Source organism: Mercenaria mercenaria, chromosome 16 (genome assembly GCF_021730395.1).
Source record: "Mercenaria mercenaria strain notata chromosome 16, MADL_Memer_1, whole genome shotgun sequence".
Classification (NCBI taxonomy): Eukaryota; Metazoa; Mollusca; class Bivalvia; order Venerida; family Veneridae; genus Mercenaria; species Mercenaria mercenaria.
In genome coordinates, this window is record NC_069376.1 from 39,445,184 (window position 1) to 39,470,814 (window position 25,631).

General features: G+C 35.2%; 1 protein-coding gene across 1 annotated transcript; it reads left to right on the forward strand.

Annotated features, from left to right (window-relative positions):
- Positions 1-2,159: 2,159 nt before the first annotated feature.
- Positions 2,160-20,965, forward strand: LOC123540190 (C-type lectin mannose-binding isoform-like). Its single transcript, XM_053527538.1, has 6 exons — positions 2,160-2,303; positions 3,184-3,272; positions 12,932-13,022; positions 16,427-16,513; positions 17,052-17,184; positions 20,883-20,965. Exons 1-6 carry the CDS (start codon positions 2,243-2,245, stop codon positions 20,914-20,916), a joined length of 495 nt encoding a protein of 164 aa, XP_053383513.1. The 5' UTR covers positions 2,160-2,242; the 3' UTR covers positions 20,917-20,965.
- The last annotated feature ends 4,666 nt before the right edge of the window (positions 20,966-25,631 follow it).

Here is a 25,631-nt window from a genome sequence, read left to right on the forward strand (position 1 = left end):
ACAACGAGCAATTTATGTTTTACTAGGTGTTAATAGTTCGATTTCATTACGTATCTTTTATATTTAAGCAAAATATGAAAAAATAAATTATAAAAATGTTACAAAGTAATAAATGAGTTCGAAAGCCTTGTTTTTTTTTCGTTTTTTTTTTTTTTTTTTTTTTTCGTTTTTTTTTTTTCGTTTGATTAGTAATTATTTATCAGAGCAAATGCATCAGCCACAGTAAATGAGCTGTGGCACTAAACGCTTTGAGGAAAGTCCAAAAAGACTTATAAAAAGTTGTTTTTTTTTAAATAATTTAAACCTTTCCACACGACCACAAATGGTGAGCATCATTTTAAAGAGGTTTATTTTGTTGGATTTATCGTCACACCGACACATGATAGGTCATATGGCGACTGTCCAGTTTTAATGGTGGAGGAAGACCCCAGGTGCCCCTCCGTGCATTATTTCATCGCTTTTAATTTAAAGAGGTAGCCATACACTTCATAAACCTCTGTATTATACTAATTTGATTTTTTACCCTTAAGTTTCAATTTATAGTAGTATTTCACCGTATATTGAAGAATTAAGTAGTGTAAACGAAAACTTTTAATATGAATTCGACAACTTTCCGGAAAATAAACGTACACAAAGAGATTAAGTCATACCAGTTTAATGCATAAAATTATGTTCTAAAGGTTATCCTGAAATTCAGAAAATCTTAATGTGTTTCTCAACAGCATTACAACTATGAAACGATGGCAGTTAACCTAGCAAGTGTTCCTGGATTCTATACCAGTACTAACCTGTTCTTTGCAAGTTACTGCCAACTTCTAAGGTGGTTGATTTCTGCCATTTTGTGTTTTCGTGTTGGCGTGAGAAAACACGATAACACGACAAATTTTACACGCAAACACGACGTCTAGAGGGCGTCGACACGACACATTTATTTGTGTTTTTCGTGTTGGCGGGTGTAAATATGTCGTATTGGCGCCCTTTATTTGTCGCACTGTCGTGTTTTCACCCCGCCGAAATGAAAACACAAAAACTCAACAAATTAGGCAACACGTAAACACGACAAGTAAATTATTTGTCGACTTTTCGTGTTTTCGCCCAGCCGGCACGAAAACAAGAAAACTCGGAAACGCAACAAATATCTTATTTGTTGAGTTTTCGCTTTCTCGCTTTGGCATCTTCCGTAAAACATGCGCAGAACAATTACTAAACTGAACTCAAAGCAACTGCATGCTAGAAAATATATGTTTAAAATGAAAATTGACTCATGTTCTATGTATATTTCGACCGAATACCATTTTGTTATATACGAAGATATCGAAAGACGAAGGTCGAATATCAAAATAATATTTTCTCACAATTTAGAAAGAAAAATGCACCATGGGCCATCATTGCATTCCTAAATATCAAAAATGTCGATGTGAATACCATCTTACCCATCACTGTTTTCAGTCATTCCGGAAATACACAGTTTCCCGACGACTGTACTGCTCTGCGGCATCAGCTTTTTCTTAAAGATCTTGCAGACGGTTAACCAAATCTAACTGTTCAGCTTTAAGAGCTTGAATCCCAGTTTTAAGAAAATGCATTTGGGTTTGGAGATCATCTACCACACCTTAAACGATTGACTCTATCCTTAAACTTAACATTGAACAGATTTCCGCTTGAACGGATCCCTTGAATGCAGCAGCAATGAAATATAATTTTGGCTTTATTTTTCTTTGGTGCAAGATCTTCGTCCGGTGATGAAAAACCTCTCTTGTCTCTGCCAGTTACAGGTATACCTATATAAGTGTTCATAATATAGCGGTTTAACTTTTGTTGAGAAGTATACTTTGAAAATATTTATGCGTTCTGGTATATTGAACGTATTTCACGAGGATTTGAACATAGTCAATATAACGTCACGCACTCAATGTCAATACCGAAAGCGATTCAGCAAAACGGTTCACAAAATGTCAGAAAGCTTGTCAATGAGTTATAATTTTCTCTTATCTTTCATTTCAGCTTCCAAAGGCTACTTCGTAGAGACTTATCTGAAGAAGACTCAGTACATGTTTTCTTTCAAGAATATTTATTTAATGACGTACTGACACTTCGAATATAAAAACAGTCTTACGGAAACATTTACATTCTAAATGACCCATTTTCGTTTCATTTTGTGATAACAACTTTACTATTCTAATTTCACCTTATCTGTTGTGTCATTTGTGAAAGTGTCGGTCTTTGGTTAATTTCAGTGACAATGTCGATGTATATTTTAAATACATTGACAATATTATTAGTTTTTGGATATAATACCAGTGGTTAGTGATTAGTGTTTCAAACAGTTAATTCTATTATCGGTGTAAAGTTATATGGGAATGTCTCGGGCTAAGATAAGTTGGATACGCCCATTGTGTGCTAGATAAAACTGCAGGCAATAACAACGCACCTAATGAGTTTGAAAATTGACGGAATGAAAACAAAAAAAATGTGTTTTGATTCGTCCAAACTAATGATAAAGATAAAAATGATAATAAAGTGAGAGGCGTAAAAATATAGGTCATTTTAATGGAGAAAAGGCAGATGATTTTCGCGGAGTAAACTCTTCGAAATGTATTACTAAACATTATATCGGCAGGTCTGAAAGTTTGTCTTAGCGAAATACTTTTTTTAAGTGTTGTTTTCACCATTTTATTAAGGTCTTCAATTTAACATTTTATTTATGGATACTGTGTTCCTATTCTAGATATAATAAATGTATCAATATCTGTTTGCTTGTTTTTCCTATTATTTAGGTTGGGCCAGTTTTCGTTTGCTACAGTAGTGATTTTGATTTACAATGTAATCGTGATATTTTAAAATTCAGCCAATAAAAAGTAGGGTAATTTGCTCGATCTTTTGCTTGACAAATGTGAAAAAAATGGATTTCAAAAAAGTTTCCATAATTTTTCTTGCATATTACAACTTTTATATTGTAATAAGAAACTTAAATATCCGTTTTGTTTTTGTTGTTAATGTATATGTCCATTTGCTTAACTGTAAGATAGCAAATGAGTACAACGATTCGCATTATGTCTACGAAATTAAATGATTTTACAGTATCTTACATTTTACGTATTACAGAAAAAACTTCATCTGCCAGTAACAACACTTTCACCTGTATTTGAACAAGTTTATTATTGTTTATTATTGATTTGTCAGACGCAGTGGAGTGCCAGGATGACTGGACAACATATGGAACCTCGTGTTACTTATTTGGTCACCAGAGTCTTTCATTCTACTCTGCTGAGGTATGTTAGCTAAATACCCTTACAACTTGTTATGCAAACCACATTTAACTTTAAGACTATAGGCTCATACTGCATTTGTTTAAATTGTGGCTGTCGACGTAAAATAAAGGGTGACTGTGTAGTAAATTCGTTCCTATTCGTTTTCTTACCCCTGATAAACTGGATGATTTTGTTGCACGTCTTGCATTTATACTGTAATACCTGTTTGGTATACAAGAATGTTATCAAATACAAACTGACATGTAGACCGTAAGCTATATTTAACATTAAAAAGTGTGACAAGTTTGGATAATGCCATTTCGGATAAAATCAAGCTGTTGATTATTTTAAAGGCTAGCTTTAACATTTCGTAACTGATATTGGTTAATTCTTTTTTTCATTTTCGATTGAACATACCTATAAGCTACTTAAGCCAGAATCATGAATTTATCTAAGTGATTAGTATAAAACTGTACAATCAAGTGGATGGGGGCAGTGAAAATATTTGTCTATTTAAAATTGAGTGATTTCAAAACATATATGTTTTATAGACAAAGAATCCAGTTTGTCCAGAAATTATAATATTTTTGTTCAATTGTCTAAAATTGATATGTGTTCTTGTTTGAATCTACTCCTTTGAAAATGAAGCCTGTGAGTAGTATAGGGGCCTCTTTGACGTCACCAAATGCGTATGTGTGAAGATCACGTGCACAGCACGTGCGGCGGCCATCTTGAAGAACAAGCGCGTGGCGGTCATCTTGAAGAACAAGCGCGCGGCGGCCATATTGGATCCTATTTTTAGACAGTCCCGGAGGCGGACTCATTGAGGGTCAGATGTTCAACCCTAGTAATGACCCTTGAAGTACTTTACAAGCATAGGCATGTTCATGCTTCAACATGCACGTCTGTGAAATATAAAGTTTGCAGAAATGATCAAAATTAGTTATTTCTATCACAACCTCAACATGAAAACAACGTTTTCACTTTCCAATCATGCTTTGGAAAAGCATTTGGATGCTACTAAATTGAACGCCTCTGTGTTTTATAGCAAAGGAATGATGTATCGCGCTCTCGGAAATGTACTTATAAAGTTACAACCTAACGCTTCTGCACTTGACTGATTTTAATAAAAAGATCGACAAAAACACGAAGAAGTTCTCTATAAGTCACTTATGATAATACAAGTACATGAAAAAAAAAGTTCTTTAATGAGAATATTTCTACAAACAAGCTTAGACAAGTTCATGCTGCACCTATAATTGATATGTCCGTGGGTTCCCACTTCAACTGCCTGTAGGTAATTATACGAGATCGTTAAAAACCTATTAATGGACTACATGTTCATCACACACACGACCTCTCTACTTGTAATTAAAAGATCCCATCAGACCCCTAAACAGAGACAACAAAGGCATGCGAAATAACTGTAAATCCATTACACCTAATAACCCTGGGAGTACTGGACTTATCAAGTCAGTTCTCAGTATATACAAGAGGCGCTTAGTCCTATTTCTACGTACACTTTATTATCAATGCTTTGTGTCACGAATATGGTAAGTGTTCAATCTACATTGTATTTTTACAACATGAAATTATTGTACACTATGCAATTTCGATCTTATTAAACTGTATTTTTTATATAAAAAAAATCTTTATTTCTACGTACACTTTATTATCAATGCTTTGTGTCACGAATAACGTAAGTGTTCAATCTACATTGTATTTTTACAACATGAAATTATTGTACACTATGCAATTTCGATCGTATTAAACTGTATTTTTATAGACTGATGTGGAATAAACCACAGTCACTTAGTTAATACACATACAAATACATTTCTATAGCGCAAAAATGTATAAATAATATTCTTCTGCACTTCACAACGCCATTTCCAAGGAAATAATACTGAAAGTACGCTCCACACTTAATAGTTTGTTCATTCACTTCTTTTTTTTCACAAGATTTATTCCTCGTTCCACAGAACAGAATACATACTTGTCCATATCTTCAAAACAGAATTTTGAAGAGACAATTCCCATTAAAAAAGAATTAGTTTGAAGCCAGGCGGTGTCATGTTTATTACTATATGGTAATAGACAATGAGCAAATTCATGTGTGAGTGTAGAAACAAACTGCATAGCTCCAACATTATAACAACTGATATGAATCGAATGCACAAATCCTTTTGCAAATTCGGTAATTACAAACAGTCCTTTTATGGGTTCATTATGAATGTAGACATCTAAAACTTGGAAGTTCACATCCCTCTCTGATATAATTGATTTTAAGAATCCAAGTACCTGTAAAATAATAATAAAAAATAAACGTCTTCTGAAAAGTAAAAAAAAAAAGAAACAAACCTATAATGCCAAATTGTTTTAAACTGTATGTGAATAATATTCATTGAGAAATTAATTAATGGAGTGTGTATATAAAATCGTATTATCTATAAAACTGTCTCACAAAACCTATTTACATCATTTTATATGAATGACATATACCTCTAACGTCAAGGAAACTGCTGCTGACATGTCCAATATCTTTTCAGGCTGAACTTGAAGATAATTTGTGTCTTTACGAATGTACACATTAACTTAAATTAAGTTTTTTGATACTTCCAGAATAACCTTGTTATACACAGCGAAATCAGACCCATCTGCTGCAATTTGAATTTTTGTATTTCCTGTAATAGAAAAAGGAACGTGCACTTTACGGTATTAATCAATTTCATATAAGATAATGTGTCAAATTTTATTTTACTATACGCTAATTCTATTGTATTTCATCTGCACTATCAAAGGTAAACTAAATAACTAATCTTACCTAATTTATGCCCACTTTGTCCAGAGCATTTCAAAGCAAATATTACACTCTTAACGTCAATTGAAACGTTAAGCAATGCATTTGAATTCATATTTAAATATGTAAAAATACACCTTGATATGAAAAAAAAACTGGAATAGAGAGTCCCTTCTTTTCCAGGCTTTTAGATTAATTATAGGAAAGCAACCCCCTTGAAGATGCCTCATGCATTTTTCAATTAAATATTTCTTTGAATGTAGAGTTTTTAAGTGGTGGTCATTTACTTCAATTATTCTAATTACTTGCCCCCTATATATGAATAGAATTTTTTATAATGTTTTCTCAGCAAATGGTTTAACATGCATTAACGGTGAAAGGGAAATAAATCTTTAATACACGCTCTTCTGCTGAAAAATAGCGTTATCTTTTTTTTTAATTGAATACCAGTCTATACCGATTATACAAAACTGCTATTATCACTAACCACAACTTCATAGGACTAGACCTTGAAACGGAAATAAATAAAAAATAAAAAAGTGTAAACGAACATGAATTTCCTTTAAGTTGTATTCAAAATCATGATAAGTATTTTTTCTCAACAATTTGAGAACTGAGTCAGTCTAAATTCTACCAAATTTCAACCTGAAACATGTAAACAATAGCTGAAATTGATGCATTTCTATTTTCTTCAAATTACACTATAGTATAGTATAGTATAGTATAGTATATAGTATAGTATAGTATAGTATAGTATAGTATAGTATAGCATAGCATAGCATAGCATAGCATACACAATAGTACAACATAGCATACACAATAGCATAGCAGCACATAGCATAGCATACACAACAGTATAGCAAAGTATAGTATAGTATAGCATAGCAAAGCATACACAATAGTACAACATAGCATATAGCATAGCATAGCATAGCAAAGCATTACATAGTGCAGCATAGCATACACAATAGTACAGCATAACATAGCAGCGCATAGCATAGCATACACAATAGTATGGCATAGTATAGTATAGCATAGCAAAGCATACACAATAGTACAACATAGCATACACAATAGTACAACATAGCATAGCAGCGCATAGCATAGCATACACAATAGTATAGCATAGTATAGCATAGTATAGTATAGTATAGCATAGCAAAGCATACACAATAGTACAACATAGCATATAGCATAGCATAGCATAGCATACACAATAGTACAGCAAAGCATTACATAATGCAGCATAGTATACACAATAGTACAGCATAGCATAGCAGCGCATAGCATAGCATACACAATAGTATAGCATAGTGTAGTATAGTATAGCTAGGTCTATCTCTATCCGTTTTCCAGATATTAAGGTTAAAACCGGAATCATTCATCCGGAAACACCCGGTCTCACGCCTTTACTATTAAAGATAACCTAGTCATATTGGGTATCTAACCGAAGGTCTCGACGAGTACTATAAGTAGGTACACTCAGATCAATCACGCGTAAAATCAACATTATCTGCGCGTTTCTAGACTCGAACCTGGTCAAGTAAGGTATCATAGGAAAGGTCTCGTCAAGAAGATTCTGAAAATGCATACTTAACTCCTTCATTATTGAACAAAAGCTAGGCATGTAGGGTATCTAACCAAAGGTCTCGATAAGTACTATAAGGCAATAAACTTAAACCGGAAGTCAAATCACTCATGCGAGAAATGCGTAAAAGTAAGCTTACCCGATCCTTACACTTTGATAACCAAAATGGCAGCGAATGAATTTACAGGGAGAAATGTAATTAATAGAGCCAAAGCAATGTTCTGATTAGTCAGTATAGCTTAGCAATGCTCTGATGGACTTGTGATACGACGCATTCTGATTGTGCACTCAGGGATCACACGCATATGTCAAAAGTAAATTTAACCATGACTGAAGGTGTTACGATTTACTGTATATACCGACACCACCTCCTCTCCCTCCTCCTCCTCCTCCTCCACTCCTCCTCCTCATCCTCCTCCACCACTCATCTTTCTCCTCCTCCTCCTCCTCCTCCTCCTCCTCCACTCTTCCTTCTCCACTCCTCCTCCTCCTCTCCTCCTCCTCCTCCTACACTCCTCCTCCTCCTCCACCTCCTCCTCCTCCTCCTTCTCCGCCACCACTCACCTTTCTCCTCCTCCACTCCTCCTCCTCCTACACCTCCACTCCTCTTCCTCCTCCTTCTCCTCCTCCTCCCCTCCTCCTCCTCCTCCTCCACTCTTCCTCCTCCTCCTCCTCCTCCTCCTCCTCCTCCACTACTCCTCCTCCTCCTCCACTCCTCCTCCTTCACTCCTCCTCCACTCCTCCTTCACTCCTTCTCCGCTCCTGCTCCTCCACTCCTCCGCCTCCTCCTCCTCTTCCTTCTCCTCTGCCCCAAGAAAGCGTAAGAATGGCTAATAGAACAGAATAAAGCAGTGTTTTTTTATAAAAGATTTATAACTAAAATCGGTTTCACAAATCCATCAGTGTCCTGTTTGCCATCAGTCTTTCTCTAGGATCGACAACATGCGGAGACATCAACGTTATGTCCACGGAAATGACGAAGCCACGTTTCAACATCCATTTCCTATGGTCGTTTCAGGACCAAGTGGTAGTGGAAAAACTGAATGGACAAGAAAACTGTTATCATCAAATCTTGTAAGACCTCAGCCTCAGCGTATCATATGGTGTTTTGGACAATGGCAACCATTGTATGATGAACTTCGGCGTGAAATCCCCGGGGTCGAATTTGTACACGGTATTCCAGACTACTTTGAATGATTCCCAATATATAAATGTTAATCAAAGGAACCTGCTGGTCTTTGCCGACTTGATGACTGAAGCTAAATGCGATCAAAGAATTGCTGGTCTCTTTACCAAGGGCAGTCACCACAGGAACATATCTGTCGTATATCTCACCCAAAATTTGTTCCCTCATGGTAAAGCTTGTAGGGATACCGCTTTGAATACGCAGTATCTGGTGCTATTTAATAATCCTATTGACAGACAACAAGTAGCTACATTGGCGAGAAGAATTTACCCTTCGTCTGGTAACATCTTTATGAAACGGTTTGAACGAGCGACATCAAGACCGCACGGTTATTTGGTAATAGACTTAAAATCGAGCACCCTAGAGCAACACCGTTTACGCGATAACATTATCGAGGCAAACAATCCAAAAAAGAGAAAACGAACAGATGATGAATATAAACCAGAAGACTATTTCAATGGAGAAGGATACTTATCGGACAAAAATGATGACAAGGATGAAGATGAGGAGGAGGATTATGATGACCATGATGATAATGATGAAGATAGTGATGATGAAACAGAAAATAGAAATAATGATACAAGCTTTGTAAAGAAACGATCTTTGATCAAGGGACCTCCCGGTAAACGTAGAAAAGTTGAGATTATAGAAGAGCGATCACGTCGTGAGATTTGGGATAAGCGTTTTCAGGATCCTCACAATCTATTAAAGAACAATTTAGAGCTAAAGTTAACATCTATACGGAACAACGGCTCTCTTTTGAAGAAGCTTACCGTCGCACCGCTAATGACGTGCTACCTCAACTAAGAAAGAGACTGAGACAAAACTATGCCCGATTTCTAATTGACTTTTATGAGCTACAAAACGATCCTATTCAGCAGCAGATTCTACAGTCGGCTAAGAAACTACGAAGTCAGCACGGTATGACTGTCAAAGAATCTATTCGACAAGCCATTGCCCTTAGAAAAGACCTATTTGATGAGCTGTGGCCCGATCATAAAAGCAAAGAAGATGATGAATGAATGTTGTAAGAATGATTGGCGTGCTTTAACTTTCACCATGGCAAAATGGGTTCTATAGAGGTATACGATTATAAACAAGAAAAATGGGTACCGGATAAACCGGACCCGGAAAAATGGATACAGCATTTCAAAGACATGAGGGACGGATACGTACGGCCTGAGCATATGGGCCGTTACATCGTGGGTAGCAGTGCTCATCTTAGGAAAATGGCCGAAATGAAAGAGGAACAAGAAAGGGAAGCAATGAAACAAGAACAAAAAGGGGAAGATCTCCCCGTAGTAAAACTTGTGACACCTGTAACCCAAGCGGTTGATATTGCTAGGTTGGAAATAAGACGGTCACGAAAGCATAGTGATCTGAAGCGGCATAGGGATAAAATGGACACAGCTTTGAGTCGTGATTCAGACAGCCCACGACGTAAGAAATATCGCGAAAGCATGACCCAAGATACTATGGATTGGAACACCTATACATTTTAAAATGAATAACTACGAGCTCGAGGAAATGTTAAAAGAGTACCCTGTGACAATATGCGCTGCGGACCAACTTCAAATACGTAGGAAACAATACGTCATTTCGAATACAGACACGAGCCAGGGATCAGGAAAACATTGGGTGGCCTTTTATTTTCCAAAAAGAGGACCCGACGAATTTTTCGATTCACTAGGTAATAGACCAGAGCACTACAAAGTTCATTTTGAGCAAGCGTTAAAGAAGCGTTATTGGATGAACTTCAGTCAAGTACAGGATACGGATTGAAACATATGCGGGCTGTATTGCGTATATTATATTATGAACCGATGTTCCGGACGAAAAATGAAGGACATTTTAAAACTCTTTGATGTGTATCGCAAGAAGTTGAATGATGAATTTATTGTGTCTTATTTTAGCTGATACATGTAACCTGTATTAGTGATACAAGCTTTGGCAATAAAAGATTGAAGGAACAATATGCATTTGTTATTTATAACCCATACGTTTGAATTTGATTTGAAAGAAAAGATGAAGCGTTAGCAGGTGTGATGGTGTATACAATTAAAACAACATATTCCTTTATTGTATTTTATTTCTTCATCATCGTTTCACAAATTGATATCATGCTTCGCAATAAGCGTCTCTAGCAGTTCTAAATGAAGAATTGCATCAATAATATTTACAGATTTCGTAAGTAAAATACGATTATGTTTACTATTCTTCTCTTGGACTGGAAACCAATCGTATTGAAATTCTTGGCCACCACCTTGTATCACATCGTTGACATAAAGCGCTATTTCCTCGTTCTCAGGAATATAAGTCATCCAGCTACTTTCATTGATCGCCTCAATACTCAAATTCATCTTATGAAAACGAATCATGTCGATCAAAGTGTCTTTAAAAGATATAAAAGTGCTCTTTTGCTTTAACCACTGTTTTGTGCATTTATTTTACTAAGAACCATTCTATACGGCTCATACTCCAACATGTAATATAACGGTATGTAGGGTCTTTCTACACAGTCGGAAAATATTTTTCTACAGAGATCCGATGGTAACACATCCATCATTTATTCTTTATAAAACTGTCTTTTTAGTCTGTCCTTCATACACATTTTGATCAACACAAATCAGCAACGAATTAAAGTCAGACACGCTTTTAAATCTACCAATTTCTGTTTGCATAATGATCACAGAGCATAGTAAGTACATCTATGTAGATATTTTCGGGTCCTTCAGGTTCCGTACTGATGTTAACAGGGACAATAGGAATTTGGTTGCACCACTTGAATTCTATTTTCGGATGATATTTGCTCATGTAGTTTCGGAGCATGTACATCAATGTGGAGTAATTCATATCGAATTCAATTCTAGTTTTTTTATGTCCTTGTACTTAACATAGAGACACCCCTTCGCTTCCATAAAGTCGCGTAAAGCACACTCTATGTCTACCAAATAATGACCGCCAGGCAAATTAATCCCCATGTCCGTATACGGATCACCAGTGTGGATGATGGAGAAGTCTACATTCAAATTCGTCCTGTTTCTTATATAGCTTGTCAATAATTCTACCCAAATGTCTTCCGAAAACCCAAAATGTACTTTACTGTAATGCGCTTCATTAATCCATACTTTGTGATGTACTGGACACACTTCCTTTAGGTCAGCAGCGGAGGAATTCATCATATTCTCGAATACTCCCGAGCTATTTTCCATGATTTGACTTCTGAATGATTTTGTCTGATGAAAGCGCTATTATATACTTTTCATTCGAGGTATTTTTAGTAACAATGGGCATTCCTTTATTAAAATCAGTCAAGAGCAGAAGCGTTAGGTTGTTACTTTATAAGTACATTTCCGAGAGCGCGATACATCATTCCTTTGCTATAAAACACAGAGGCGTTCAATTTAGTAGCATTCAGATGCTTTTCCAAAGCATGATTGGAAAGTGAAAACGTTGTTTTCATGTTGAGATTGTGAAAGAAATAACTAATTTTGATCATTTCTGCAAACTTTATATTTCACAAACGTGCATGTTGAAGCATGAACATGCCTATGCTTGTAAAGTACTTCAAGGGTCATTACTAGGGTTGAACATCTGACCCTCAATGAATCCGCCTCCTGGACTGTCTAAAAATAGAATCCAATATGGCCGCCGCGCGCTTGTTCTTCAAGATGACCGCCACGCGCTTGTTCTTCAAGATGGTCGCCGCACGTGCTGTGCACGTGATCTTCACACATATGCATTTGGTGACGTCAAAGAGGCGCCTATACTACTCCTATGGTGAAAATAGGCACGAACTTTTCACACACCTTATACATTAATTTCTCGTTAAATCCTTGTTAAATTTACTCTCTTCTATAATATTTGTTAAAGATTTGAATAATTTAATAGAAAGTTTTATTTAATGTATTCTTTTATTTGCGCACTTTATGGCTCGAACTTTAACAGTTCATGTGCAATATTAAAAGTAGTGCTTTTTTCACCTTGTAAGTACACATAAAATATTTTTGGTAAGCTATTCCATCTGTTTTTCAAGATAAAAATTAATACATTATGAACCTTTCAATGCCTTTATACCTAATTTACATGACAAAGAACTATTTCAGAATTACTGCCGCCAACATAAGGGCCATTTGGTACATATAAATGGAGACGCAGAAAATACATTTATAAGAGAACATCTGAGGAACATGAAAGGTATGTTGATCTAATGGTACGTATAGACACAACTAGAGATATATTCTTTTTCGAAGTGGTCTGCAAGAGAGAAAACGTTTCAGCCCTTTGAAATTAGCCTTACGCGGTTTCGATATTCGCTATTTTGATGAAAAGCCGTGTGCATTGAGTTACATTTACATCCGACGAATGCAGCAGCAATTGCCGAGAATGAGAATACATCATCACAAGGAAATTGCCGAGAATGAGAATACATCATCACAAGGAAATTGCCGAGAATGAAAATACATCATCACAAGGAAATTGCCGAGAATGAGAATACATCATAACATGTAATTTGCCGAGAATGAGAATACATGATCAGACAGTAATGGCTGAGAATGAGAATACATCATCACTCGGAAATTGCCGAGAATAAGAGTACATCATAACATGTAATTTGCCGAGAATTAGGATACATGATAACATGTAATTTGCCGAGAATGAGAATACATAATCAAACAGTAATTGCTGAGAATGAGTATACATGAACACGCGGAAATTGCCGTGAATGAGAATACATAATTACACGGAAAATGCCGAGAATGAGAATACATCTTAACATGTAATTTGCCGAGACTGAGAATACAAGATAGCATATAAAATGCTGAGAATGAGAATACATGATCGAACAGTAATTGCTGAGAATGATCATACATGATCACGCGGAACTTGGTGTGAATGAGAATACATCACCACACGGAAATTGCCGAGAATGCGAATACATGATAACATGTAATTTGCCGAGAATAAGAATACATGATAACATGTAATTTGCTGAGAATGAGAATACATAATCAAACAGTAATTGCTGAGAATGAGTATACACGAACACGCGGAAATTGCCGTGAATCAGAATACTTGATCAAACGGAAATTCCCGAGCTGAGAATACATTATTACACGGAAATTTCCGAAAATGAGAAAACATAATCACACGAAAAATGCTGAGAATGAAAATTCATGATCAAACAGTAATTAATGAGAATGAGTATACATAATCACACGGAAATTGCCGTGAAATAAAATACTTAATCAAACAGAAATTGCCGAGAATGGGAATACATGATTACACAGAAATTGAAATTGCCGAGAATGAGAATATATGATCATACGGAAATTGCCGAGAATGAGAATACATGATTACACAGAAATTGCAGAGAAAGAGAAAACATGGCCACACGGATATTGTCGTGAATGAGAATACATGATCACACGGAATTTTCCGAGACTGAGAATATATAATCACACAGTAATTACTAAGAATAAGAATGAGAAAATATTATCACACGGATGTAGCCGTTAATGAGAGGTAATGACCACACAGTAATTGCTTAGAATTAGAATACATTATCACGCGGAAATTGCCGAGAATGAGAATACATGATCACACGGAAATTGCCAAGAATTAGGATACATGATCACTCAGTAATTGCTGAGAATACGAATACATGATTACATAGAAATTGCCGACAATGAGAAAATATGATCACACAGTAATTGCCGAGAATGAGAATACATGATTACACGGAAATTGCAGAAAGAGAAAGCATGGCCACACGGATGTTGCCGTGAATGAGAATACATGATCACACGGAATTTGCCGAGACTGAGAATATATGATCACACAGTAATTACTGAGAATGAGAATACATGATTACACGGAAATTGCCGAGAATGAGAAAATATGATCACACGGATGTTGCCGTGAATGAGAATATGTGATCACTCGAAAATTGCCGAGAATTAGAAAAAATGATCACAAGGATGTTGTCGAGAATGAGAATACATCATTGCACGGAGATTGCCGACAATGAGAATATATCATTACACGGAATTTACCGAGAATGAGAATACATGATCACGCGGAAATTGCCGAGAATGAAGTTACATCATCACGCGGAAATTGCCGAGAATGAAGTTACATCATCACACTGAATTTGCCGAGAATGATGATACATGATCACACAGTTATTGCTGAGAAGGGGAATATATGACCACACAGTATTTGCTAAGAATTAGAATACATCATCACGCGGAAATTGCCGAGAATGAGAATACATGATCACACCGAATTTGCCGAGAATGAGGATACATGATCACACAGTAACTGCTGAGAATACGAAAACATGATCACGTGGAAATTGACGAGAATTAGAAAACATGATCACACGGATATTGCCGGGAATGAGAATACTTGTTCACACGGAAATTGCCGAGACTGAGAATGCATTTTAACACGGAGATGGTCGAGAATGAGAATACACTATCACATGGAATTAGCCGAAAATGAGAATACATGATCACACAGTAATTGCTGAGAATGAGAATACATGATCACACGGAAACTGCTGAGAATGAAAATACAGCATCACACAGTAATTTCTGAGAATGAGAATACATTATCACGCGGAAATTACCGAGAATGAGAATACATGATCTCACGGAAATGGCCGAGTATAAGAATACATTATCAAATGTAATTTGCCGAGAATGAGAATACATGATCACAAAGTAATTTTTGAGAATGGGAATAAAGAATCACACTGAAATTTCCGAGAATGAGAATACATGATCACAAGAAAATAGCCGAAAGTAATTACGGGTTCACTACATTTACCCTAATAATTTTTTAAATGGACTGGTCCATCATTCAGTTTCAGCTGTACCACTTCTTTTGCAAATGGGTGTTCATTGAAAATTTACTGACTGGATAGGGAAAAGTGCAGACCATGATCAGCCTGCACGGATATGCAGGCTTTTCTTGGTCTGCATTGGTCGCAAAGACGAAACTATTTGTCACCAGCAGGTTAAAGGTTAATAAAATAGACGTGTTAAAGACATATTTTTGTCGTAGACCGAAAATACAGTATCATTCTCTGTCGGTAATCTTATCTTCAATGGAAACGTGCCAAAAACGTTTGACAAATTTATGCTTTCAAAAGCTGTCAAACTAAATCCAATTGTTTCCTGTGCTTATTACGTATTTGCTAACTTCAAAACCGAGGCTGGTTTCCTGGCCAAAATACGCAATCCTTTATAATGCTTTCTTTCATATTCAGTCAGGTTATTTATATCATATTTGTGATGATACATTTAATAATGAGGGGAAACGACTTATTACATAAAAGCATTGTCGTCACCTTAATGAACAATAATTACATTTACACATTTAGGGTCTGAAGATATTATGTATTATGAAAATATACAGGTATCTCAGCCAAAATTATAACATTATTATTTTTTCCATTTGTTAAAGACTTGCTTGTTTTGAGTCTATTGTGTGCGCCTTGTACGGTCATTTCACTGCAATCACAAGAGTAAGAATGATAATGAAGTAACTACCATAATGATTTGTCAATGGCAAAAACGCAGCTTTGTTTACAGGAACTGGTTGGTGGATTGGACTTACGGACGATGCTGTGGAAAATACGTGGATATGGTACGACACAAACGAAAAAACTGAATATACAGGTAAAATGGCATACGGCAAATCAAAGCATACCATAAATGATTTGTACATATTTCTTTGTCCCAGTTTTATAAGTTAAGATGAACCTGGTGAAATATACTATGAAATACTTCTAGAACAATTGTGTGTTTAAATATTACTTTCCCTCTATATTGATTTATCAAATACTGACGAAGACGAGAAGTTAAATGACCGAGTCTACTTCTAGTTTGTTTAGTTGCATTCCATGCTTTAAGACATATCTTACATATCTTATTTTCTTATAACAACATCTGTCTTTTAGTGCATAGTTGTTGACTTTTTTTTTCATCTTCGTACTTGCCTCGGCGCTGTTTTGTGTTTCGGTCTTTCGGGAGTATGGAGTTTATTCAATAATCTGTATACCGGTAATAGAATCCGCTATGTCAGAGCTAGGGGCGTAAGTGGTATTGCTTATGCCAATACCTCTCATTGAAAGATTTGATCAGACCGAGTTTGCTGCTTTCCTCATTTTCCTCTGTGTTTCCAAAAGAAATTTTTATACAACGTTTTTAAAATAAGACTGGGCACCAAATCAACCGGACAACGCTGGAAATAACGAGGACTGTGTTGAGTTCAATATGTCATCTGGTTATAATGGCCATTGGAATGATGCACCTTGTCACGTAAACCTCTTGCCGATCTGTGAACAGCAGTACGTAATAAGATGTTTTGTTTTATTCCATATGCATTTTTGGCTCAGTAGTCAACTTCAAATAGCGTCAATTGACTATTAGTTTATGTATATTGTATTGAAGTTAACACCAAAATCGCATTTTACTACATTTTCAATATGTAACAAACCATGGAGGTGTATAAAGAAGGTTAAGGCAAAGATATCCAGACTTACTGAAATAATCACCTAAAAATTGAACAATCTTACATTAACAGTTTGGAATTCTCTCTTACTAATTGAATTAATTGGGTATATAAACTATGAAAAAAAATTGCTAAAATCTTCAACGTTTTTTTATATATTATATAACGAAAGTACGTCAACCTATATATTTTGGAAAGGTCGTTCAAATCACTGGACGACAAAACGGACTAAAAGTTTAGGAATCCAAAATTATAGGTCATTAATGGGAATAAAATGTCCAACATAGCATATGAAGTGTCGATCTATGATTAATACTAGAGCAGTACACCTTCAACAAAACGTTTTAAAGCATTTTATACAGCGACCCCTGTTTGAGAAAACTTTGTCACGAGATCTACCTTCTAATTCATATTTTCAATACTACTAACAGCCGCACGGGATGTACCTCTCTTAACCATGTAAAAACGACAATACATCGGAAACACAATGTTTTAAAATCTATGACAGAATACTGTATAAAATACAGTGGAGTTATTACGTATAAAGTCACTGTTGCCATTACTGTAACCGGCCTTTTTCGAAGAAAAGAAGGGGGACATAGAAGAAGACTGCGTACTTCCTTCAATCCGTCCGTCCGTCAGTCACACTTCGTTTACGGTCCATAGCTCTGTCATCTGTGAAGGGATTTTGAAAATAACTTTACACAAATGTCCCCATATTAATTAGATGACGTGTCATGCGCAAGACTAAGAACCCATGCTCCGCGGTCAAGGCCATAAAAAAGTTATTAGGATCTGTTTCCTGTCCTATTCATAACTCTGCCATTCCTCAATGGGTTCTAAAACTAGTTGGAATGTTCCCCATAATACGATGGCTTGTCATGCGTAAGACCCAGACCCCTAGCGCCAGGGTCAAGGTCGCAATTAGAGGTTAAAGATTAATATTGTCTGTTTCTTTTCTGGTATATAACTCTATCATACATGAAGAGATTTTGAAACAGCTTGGCACAGATGTTCCCATAATATAGAAATGGTACATAAAAATTCAAATGGCACCTGCTATTACTTTCTGTTGAATACTTAATACCGGAGTATTTCAATTATGTAATGGTTTAACATCCATATTTAATTTCTCACGCTGAAAGGGAATGTTTAATCTTAAAAATGTGGTCCTACTTGGAAAAGTGAAGCCAACAACAGATAACTTATCAGTGACTATTCAATTATCTAAACAAAATGTGCATAGATTCGGACGGGTTTCCCAAAAATATAGTTTACTTCAAGATCTTTGAATAATCATTCAAACTAAACAATTGAGCATTATATTTCATTTTCATACGAACTAATTTAAAGACATTTAAGTATGTTATGATCATCGCGAAGAAAGCATTCGTGAGAAAAAAATATAAATAGACTATATGAATTTTACGGCATCGAATCCCTCAACATGTTACAAAATCCGTTTGCCAAGAATTATCAAGGCCTCAAAATTTGTTAGTTAAAACAGAGCGATATAAAAACAATGCATATTCAAACTGCTGATCCCACCAAAACCATACTAAAAACTGTGCCGAAAGAAATTATTTGACTTTTTATGACACGCACCTTGTGTTTACAAAAGTACCTTATCTGCATATTGACAGAGGCGTTCGAATTGCATTTACCTTCCGCAATCTGCCATGAAGAAACTTCTGATGGTCTTTAGTATAAATAAAATGGTTGAGTTAGTTAAAAAGAAATAACAATCACCTTTCTTTAGCTAATTCACTAAAACAACGGAGCCGATGTCGCTGTCACAAGTTCTCCTCTTATTTACTGCACGGTGCTTTGTTAAAATATTGCTAGTATGTGATAAGTGATATGCACTTCAGTTTTGCACTTGAATTGTTGTTGTTGCCGTTGAATGCGTTGCCTCTGGTACGATCTCTACATAATAAGATTACTTGTCTTATGCAAGACCCCTAGCTCAAAGGTCAATGTCTCAATGTCTATTATTACGATCAGATTCTTTTCCGGTCCATAACTCTGCTATTCCTCAAGGGATTCTAAAACTAGTTGATACAAATGAACAAGATCCCTAACTCCAAGATCAAGGTCACATTTAGAGGTCAAATTTTAACATGGTTTGTATTCTTTCTCGGTCCATAACATTCTATTCATCAAGCAATTCTAAAATTACTTGACACAAATGTTTCCCATAATGAGTTAATGTGTCATATCAGTCTCAGACTCCTAGCTTCAAGGTCAAGGTCCCACTTAGAGGTAACAGGTTTAAAGCATCAGGATCGTGTCCATTTCATAACTCTTCCATTAATTAAAGGATTTAAAAATCAATTGGCACAAAATATTCCCATAATGAGAGATGTGTCATGTGCAAGACTGAAGTCCCTTTCATAAAGGTCAAGGTCACACACAGAGTTCAAAATTGATAAGATCTTTTTGGTTAAATCAGTAACTTTTCTTTGCATAGATGCATTTTCAAATTACATGACACAAACAGTCACCATAAAGATTAATTTGATTCATGTACGAACTCTTGCTCAAAGTCGATGTCACTTTTTGACAATTTGGTAACTGTTTTATGAATGTATGTATATTCAAATAACTTGGCATATATTTTACCATTACAAGACATTCTGTCATGTGCAGAGGTAATGGTCACAGGCACCTAAGTTGACTTTTCATTTTTTGTTTTTACATCAAATCACATCCCTTTAATATGATGAAGTACAATACATGTGATTTATTTCGGCTTATCCCACTACTTTAAAACTAAACTTAAGTTTAAACTAACATAATCGTTATTGATAGATATCATAAGCTATCAACAATTGTAGACTTCCAGAATGTAGACCCAGGCTTTGTTATAACTTTATGGTATTTAAAGGTAAATGCAGCATTTATATGGTTGTAGCGATCTATACTCTACGTAGTATTTCTATGTGTCATTGTGTCTAAAAGGGCGGATGAACCGTATTCAAACTAAACACTGACTCATAATATGGTTGCAGTACATTTGGTTGATAGTAGTGTAGCTCTGCATTGAGCAAGACTAGAATTTACTTTTCTTCTTGTGTGTAATTTAAAAACAAGGTTCTTTAGTAACATAATATAATGCATTGCATTTCATTTGTTAATTAATTACCTCCTTTCACTAAGTTTCACTATTACTTAGAAGAAGATGTTTTGAATTGGCATGAAATATGATTTGTGAAAAAGGACCCTAGGGGTGGGGGGATGTTGGTAACTCTGTAACAAATGCTCGTCTCGCTTGTTTCATTCTATGCTTCCAAAGAATCTCCTAGTAAAATGGAAATTATTATTGGTAAAAATTGAGAAAAATAAACGCCTTTGGACTGTTAGCACGTGACAGAGGCCGATGGACGGTTCTATTATGGGCATTAAAATGGACTTTTAAAAATGTTCAAGCCGAAACCTTTCTTAAAAGAAATCTCCTAAATATATCAGTTATAAAGTAATAAAACTGTCCTTCATTACAGTATAGTGCTAATAATTTTGCTTTTGTAATTTCAGATTTGACAACGTGGACAGCGGTATTGTTGGTTAGATTTTGTATTGCATTATATATTAAAAAGCCATTAAAATATTACCTACAACAGCGTACTTCATTTTAACTTTCATAAACTGACAAATTATATGCATATCCTATCACAGTTTATCTTGTTTGTTAAATATCGTCCACTAAGCCATAAACAATACGGTACCTAAAGGGACGAAATTCATTCTTACACCGCTGTTTTGGAGTTTGGTAAGTTATTTATCTTTTCAAAGCATTCTTACAGTTTCATTGTGTTATTCTGCGGTGTAGTGTTTTGTAATTATGTCCTATACATTTTGATTACAAGACACGCCGCTAACTGAATGGTTCAGCAAGATTGTCGACTTATAATTTATCTACATTGAAACCTTCGTCATTTAGCTTAAAATATAAATAACAGTTGTAGTTGGTTTTAGTCATTGAGCAGGAACCATTATTTTATAGATGAAACGAAACATTAAACTAAATATTAATAATTCTTGTTATTGATGCAGTACGTTGTGATACAATAAATTCTTCTACAGAAATTGTTTTACACAGAGTTTGATCCATTTTTTTGACATACCTGTCTAAGTATTCACCATGTTATAACTGGGCAAGTTTGTTCAAATTGCAATCCCTGCTTAAGTAATTAATGTAAAACATAAGACAAGGAGTGGCGGAAAATTATAAGACGCTCTCCTACAGATAAGTAATTTGAGATTGTAACGGACTTTCAATGAAGGAAATGGTTGTGTCAATAATGTTTGTTCTATGGAATTGTATTCTTTCTTATTTGCATGTTCAATTGAATTTTTGTAACCGAATTGGTGCATTATATGCTCTGAAATATGATATAATATCAACATAACTGGGCAAAAATATCCTACTTTGGTATCCCTCTAGTTAGGTTTTAACAAGTATACACATTTCAATAAAATTTACATCAAACCAGAAATATCATTATTTCTAATACATTCTTAGACGAAGGGTGTCAGCAATTCAAAGTAAACCTGAGTATTCATCAGCTGCAAATATCCCTCTGAAATTTAAATAAACCTTTCTGCGTCCTTATGATGGTGATTCACAATTATTGTAAAAGTAAACTGTAGCCTCCGTGCCGTAGCCAAGTGGTAAAAGTCGCTGACTTAGAGTCACTTGCTCTTAACCGCTGCAGGTTTGAAACCTTGCTTGGGCTGTATTTCTTGTCAGGAAGTCATTCAGCTGACGTACCTGAGGCCGATGCTTCTACCAAGGTGCCTACTCGTACCTTGGCTCACTGAAAATTCTGATTGGCAAAGTATCTTGCATAATTGTCGTTAACTTGTGTGCTATGACTTTTTCTCATATGTTTCTGTTCAATCCGTGCATAATTCTTTCGATAACATATGTTAGATAAATGGTTTAAACAAGTGCCTGACGACTGGGATGCTATGAAAACTAAAAAGGTAAGTGTAGATTTCACGGAAGCAGACAGCCACAGAGTCATGCATCGTAAAGTAGGCCCACAACAAAAAGAAACTGTAACGGAAAAATAAAGCAGACGAGTTGCTTCAAAAATCCAACAACAAGAACAGTTTTATTATATGCAAAATACGAAAATGGGTAAGGGGTATATAAAGGGATGGAGTGTTTGGGAAAGTTGAAATAGGAAGGATAAAATTAATATTCGACAGGGACAGCAACGTTCCAAAAACGCAGTTTCCCTACACAGAAAACCACAGCACTGAAAACACGCATGTACACAAGACAAACACTCACATAAACGTACACATACACAATGAACAAACACAGACAAGCAGGAAAAAAACAACACAAAGGCGGCACCGCCTTAGGACAGCCGGTGGCCAAATGTAATTTCAGCTTCTCTGCTTACTTATGAGACCTGCCATTTAAATATCACATCATCAATAAAATAATTAGTGTGAGTGCCCCAAAAAAGAGAGGGTACTATTAGCCTGACATTTTAAAACAAAAATAGAGGGCCATTGAAATTGAAAGGTCCGCCGTTAATACAGATATATATATTCTGCATAGTAATTGTTCATATTGTCAAATTATGAAATTGTGGTATAATATACCTTTAAGCTGTTAAAGGATGTATGAGCGTTTTTTTAGGATATCCGCAATTTTTGAAAATTGTTTCTTCGAATATTTTTTTCTAACAAAAGTTTTGCTAAAAATTAATGCTAAATCATTTTAAAAAAGGCTAATAATGCACCATTTTACCAAAATGATTCTACTTGTTGCGAAAAAAGTCACCCTTTATTTTGGCTGGCCTACACCTAAAATTGGTATAGGATGTACAATGGGGTAGGGTCGGTTATTTCAAATATCTGTAAACGTAGATCAAACTTGGTTCCTGATATATAATGATAAGCTACAACTGAAATAAACGTTTTCAACAAAGCACTTTATATTTCCCGGAAATATAAATTAAAACATAAAGAACTAAAAATATTTTTAAAAAATCACCAGTTTTTAAACATTTTTTCTTAATAAATCTCTAAAGATGCACGGTGACCCCAACTTTTTTCTTTCCATTTTGAAGCATTTTGCGTGTCTTTGAAGCTGCAAAATATTTCTAAAACGTTAACGTCAGAACTTTTTGTAGATTTAAATACGTTTATTCCATTGAAAATAAATTGTCGAGATAAATTCGTGGATTTCAATTGTTGTAAAGAAAATGAATGGGGATTTCATATATATCCGCGGGTATTTCATTTCGCTGATTGATAGTTCTCATGGACATTTATTATTTCACAGTAATACAAAAAAACTATGTTAGCTTTACTTCCTTGTTTTATATGTAAGAGAAGAATGAATTTATATTAAAAGTATGCAGTATTTTACAAAATATTTTGAACCATTTAAAGCACGTCGTCTTTATGACACTGGACAGTGTTACTCCTTTAAAAATCATCAGCTAAGCTGGTACTCATATCATTTTAAATAATGAAATTCATTTCATACATTCACTGAAATCAAAAGTATCTAAATGATACATTTGTAATATTGAAGATAAAATCAGATTAAATAATAATTTTGAAATTTGTACTTACCCATATAATATAATCAGTCTGTAATGAGTTTCTACAACAGTTATCGATACAAAAAGACTCAGTTTTCGGTGATGGACTCTAATGTCCAATGATTTGAGTATATGAGCTTTGGTGATATTAGAAGAATCATTTGATATCTTTTGAACAAGGCATTAATTTTTTCATCATTGGATACATTAAGAATTATGTTAGCAAAGGAGTTGACTAATTTCAATGGAACAGTTTGCAGGGAAAGTTGCATATACTACGTGTTAAAAGACTATAAAACTGGTTAACATCTCAGTTAGTATTCCGGGTTTTTTATGATAAACTCTTGACCTCTCTGACAACCTTTTGTTTTAACCTTATCGTCTGTGGTTGGCACAGTTCAGTGCATCTCCTTGAATATGGAGAGGGTGTTGGCAATTTTATTAATACTTGGAATGTATAAAATTAGTGTTTTTATGTGTAATACTATAAATGAAAGGTGATATGATACTAACATTTTAAAACTCGAGACAAATCAAGACGAGTAAAACTGAGACTGGAAAGAATCTATTTTTGAACGAAATGATTCGAAACAAGAAACATCTTTAAAAAAGATGGTCGGCGTGATGTAACTGAAGCACAAGTTATATATGGGCAGAAACCTGTATTTTAAATCGTTTGGCAATGTTGAAAAGGGCCTCTGTGAAGTTTTGTATAAATGAGGACAGTAGTTCTGAAGAAGACTGTGTTTAGAAATTGTGGAGGGACACACGACGGACACCAAACAATCACAAAAGCTCACTTTGAGCCTTTGGTGCTTACAAGATGGTAACAGTAAGCAAACAATATTGAAATACGTTCTATACTTTATTTCTGGAATTGTTGGAAGCAACATGAACCCTTACCCTACTTCAGCTTATTATCAAATTTGTCTGTCATTCAGAATATGTACAGTACTGTTTTCACCGGAAAGATTAATTTAAAATTTAGAGTCTAAAATTTAGTAGTATCGGACATTTTGTTGCAGGTTACCGGTAGTAATGATTTGCACTGGTTAGAAATTGTTGCTGTAATGCAGGGTAAGAGTTAATGACTGTATAAAACAAATAACCTTTTTGTAAAAACAAAACTTAAGGAAAGGAAACTTAACAAAACAGAAATAACTTAACAAGAAAACTTAACAAAACAGAAATATGTCCGGATGAGCGGATGAATATTTGGTTACGCACATCTGTTCAAGTGGTACGCAGACAACCCGATGGTGCTGTACTTACAGAGGTTATAGATGACGAACGCGTTGTCATTTCACTCAGTGTCACACATGACTCAGAGTGAAGCATTTTCAGCCTTTCCTCCAATCAGCGCCACTCTTACAAAATCTCTCATTATGGCTGAAAATACCGAGAATACCTTACCAAGCAATCCGATTGGTACATTATTCAGGCGGCATAAGGTCATGCGAGGTCATAAAATCGTGCTTAATACGGCACGCCGAAAAAAATACAAGAAGTTGCAAAACTGTTTTCCACAATCACATGAAAATGCTTAAGTAAGTAACTATGCTGTATAAATGTGGTTTATTCAGCATAAACAGTTGCTTACATTATGTTTAATTAATATGAGCAGTGTTGCCGCAAAGGAGTGACCGAATTATTGAACAGTTTATGGATCTTCCTGTTATTTCTTTGGTCATCAAAGTCTGTTGTTTAACTCCGC

What these genes read in the sequence shown, in the direction of transcription:
- LOC123540190 (XM_053527538.1), top strand. Translation starts at nt 2,243, where the DNA reads ATGTCGATGTATATTTTAAATACATTGACAATATTATTAGTTTTTGGA. An exon ending in TTTTGGATATAATACCAGTG is followed by an intron (nt 2,304 to 3,183) that starts GTTAGTGATTAG and finishes TTGATTTGTCAG; the next exon opens with ACGCAGTGGAGTGCCAGGAT. An exon ending in TTTCATTCTACTCTGCTGAG is followed by an intron (nt 3,273 to 12,931) that starts GTATGTTAGCTA and finishes GAACTATTTCAG; the next exon opens with AATTACTGCCGCCAACATAA.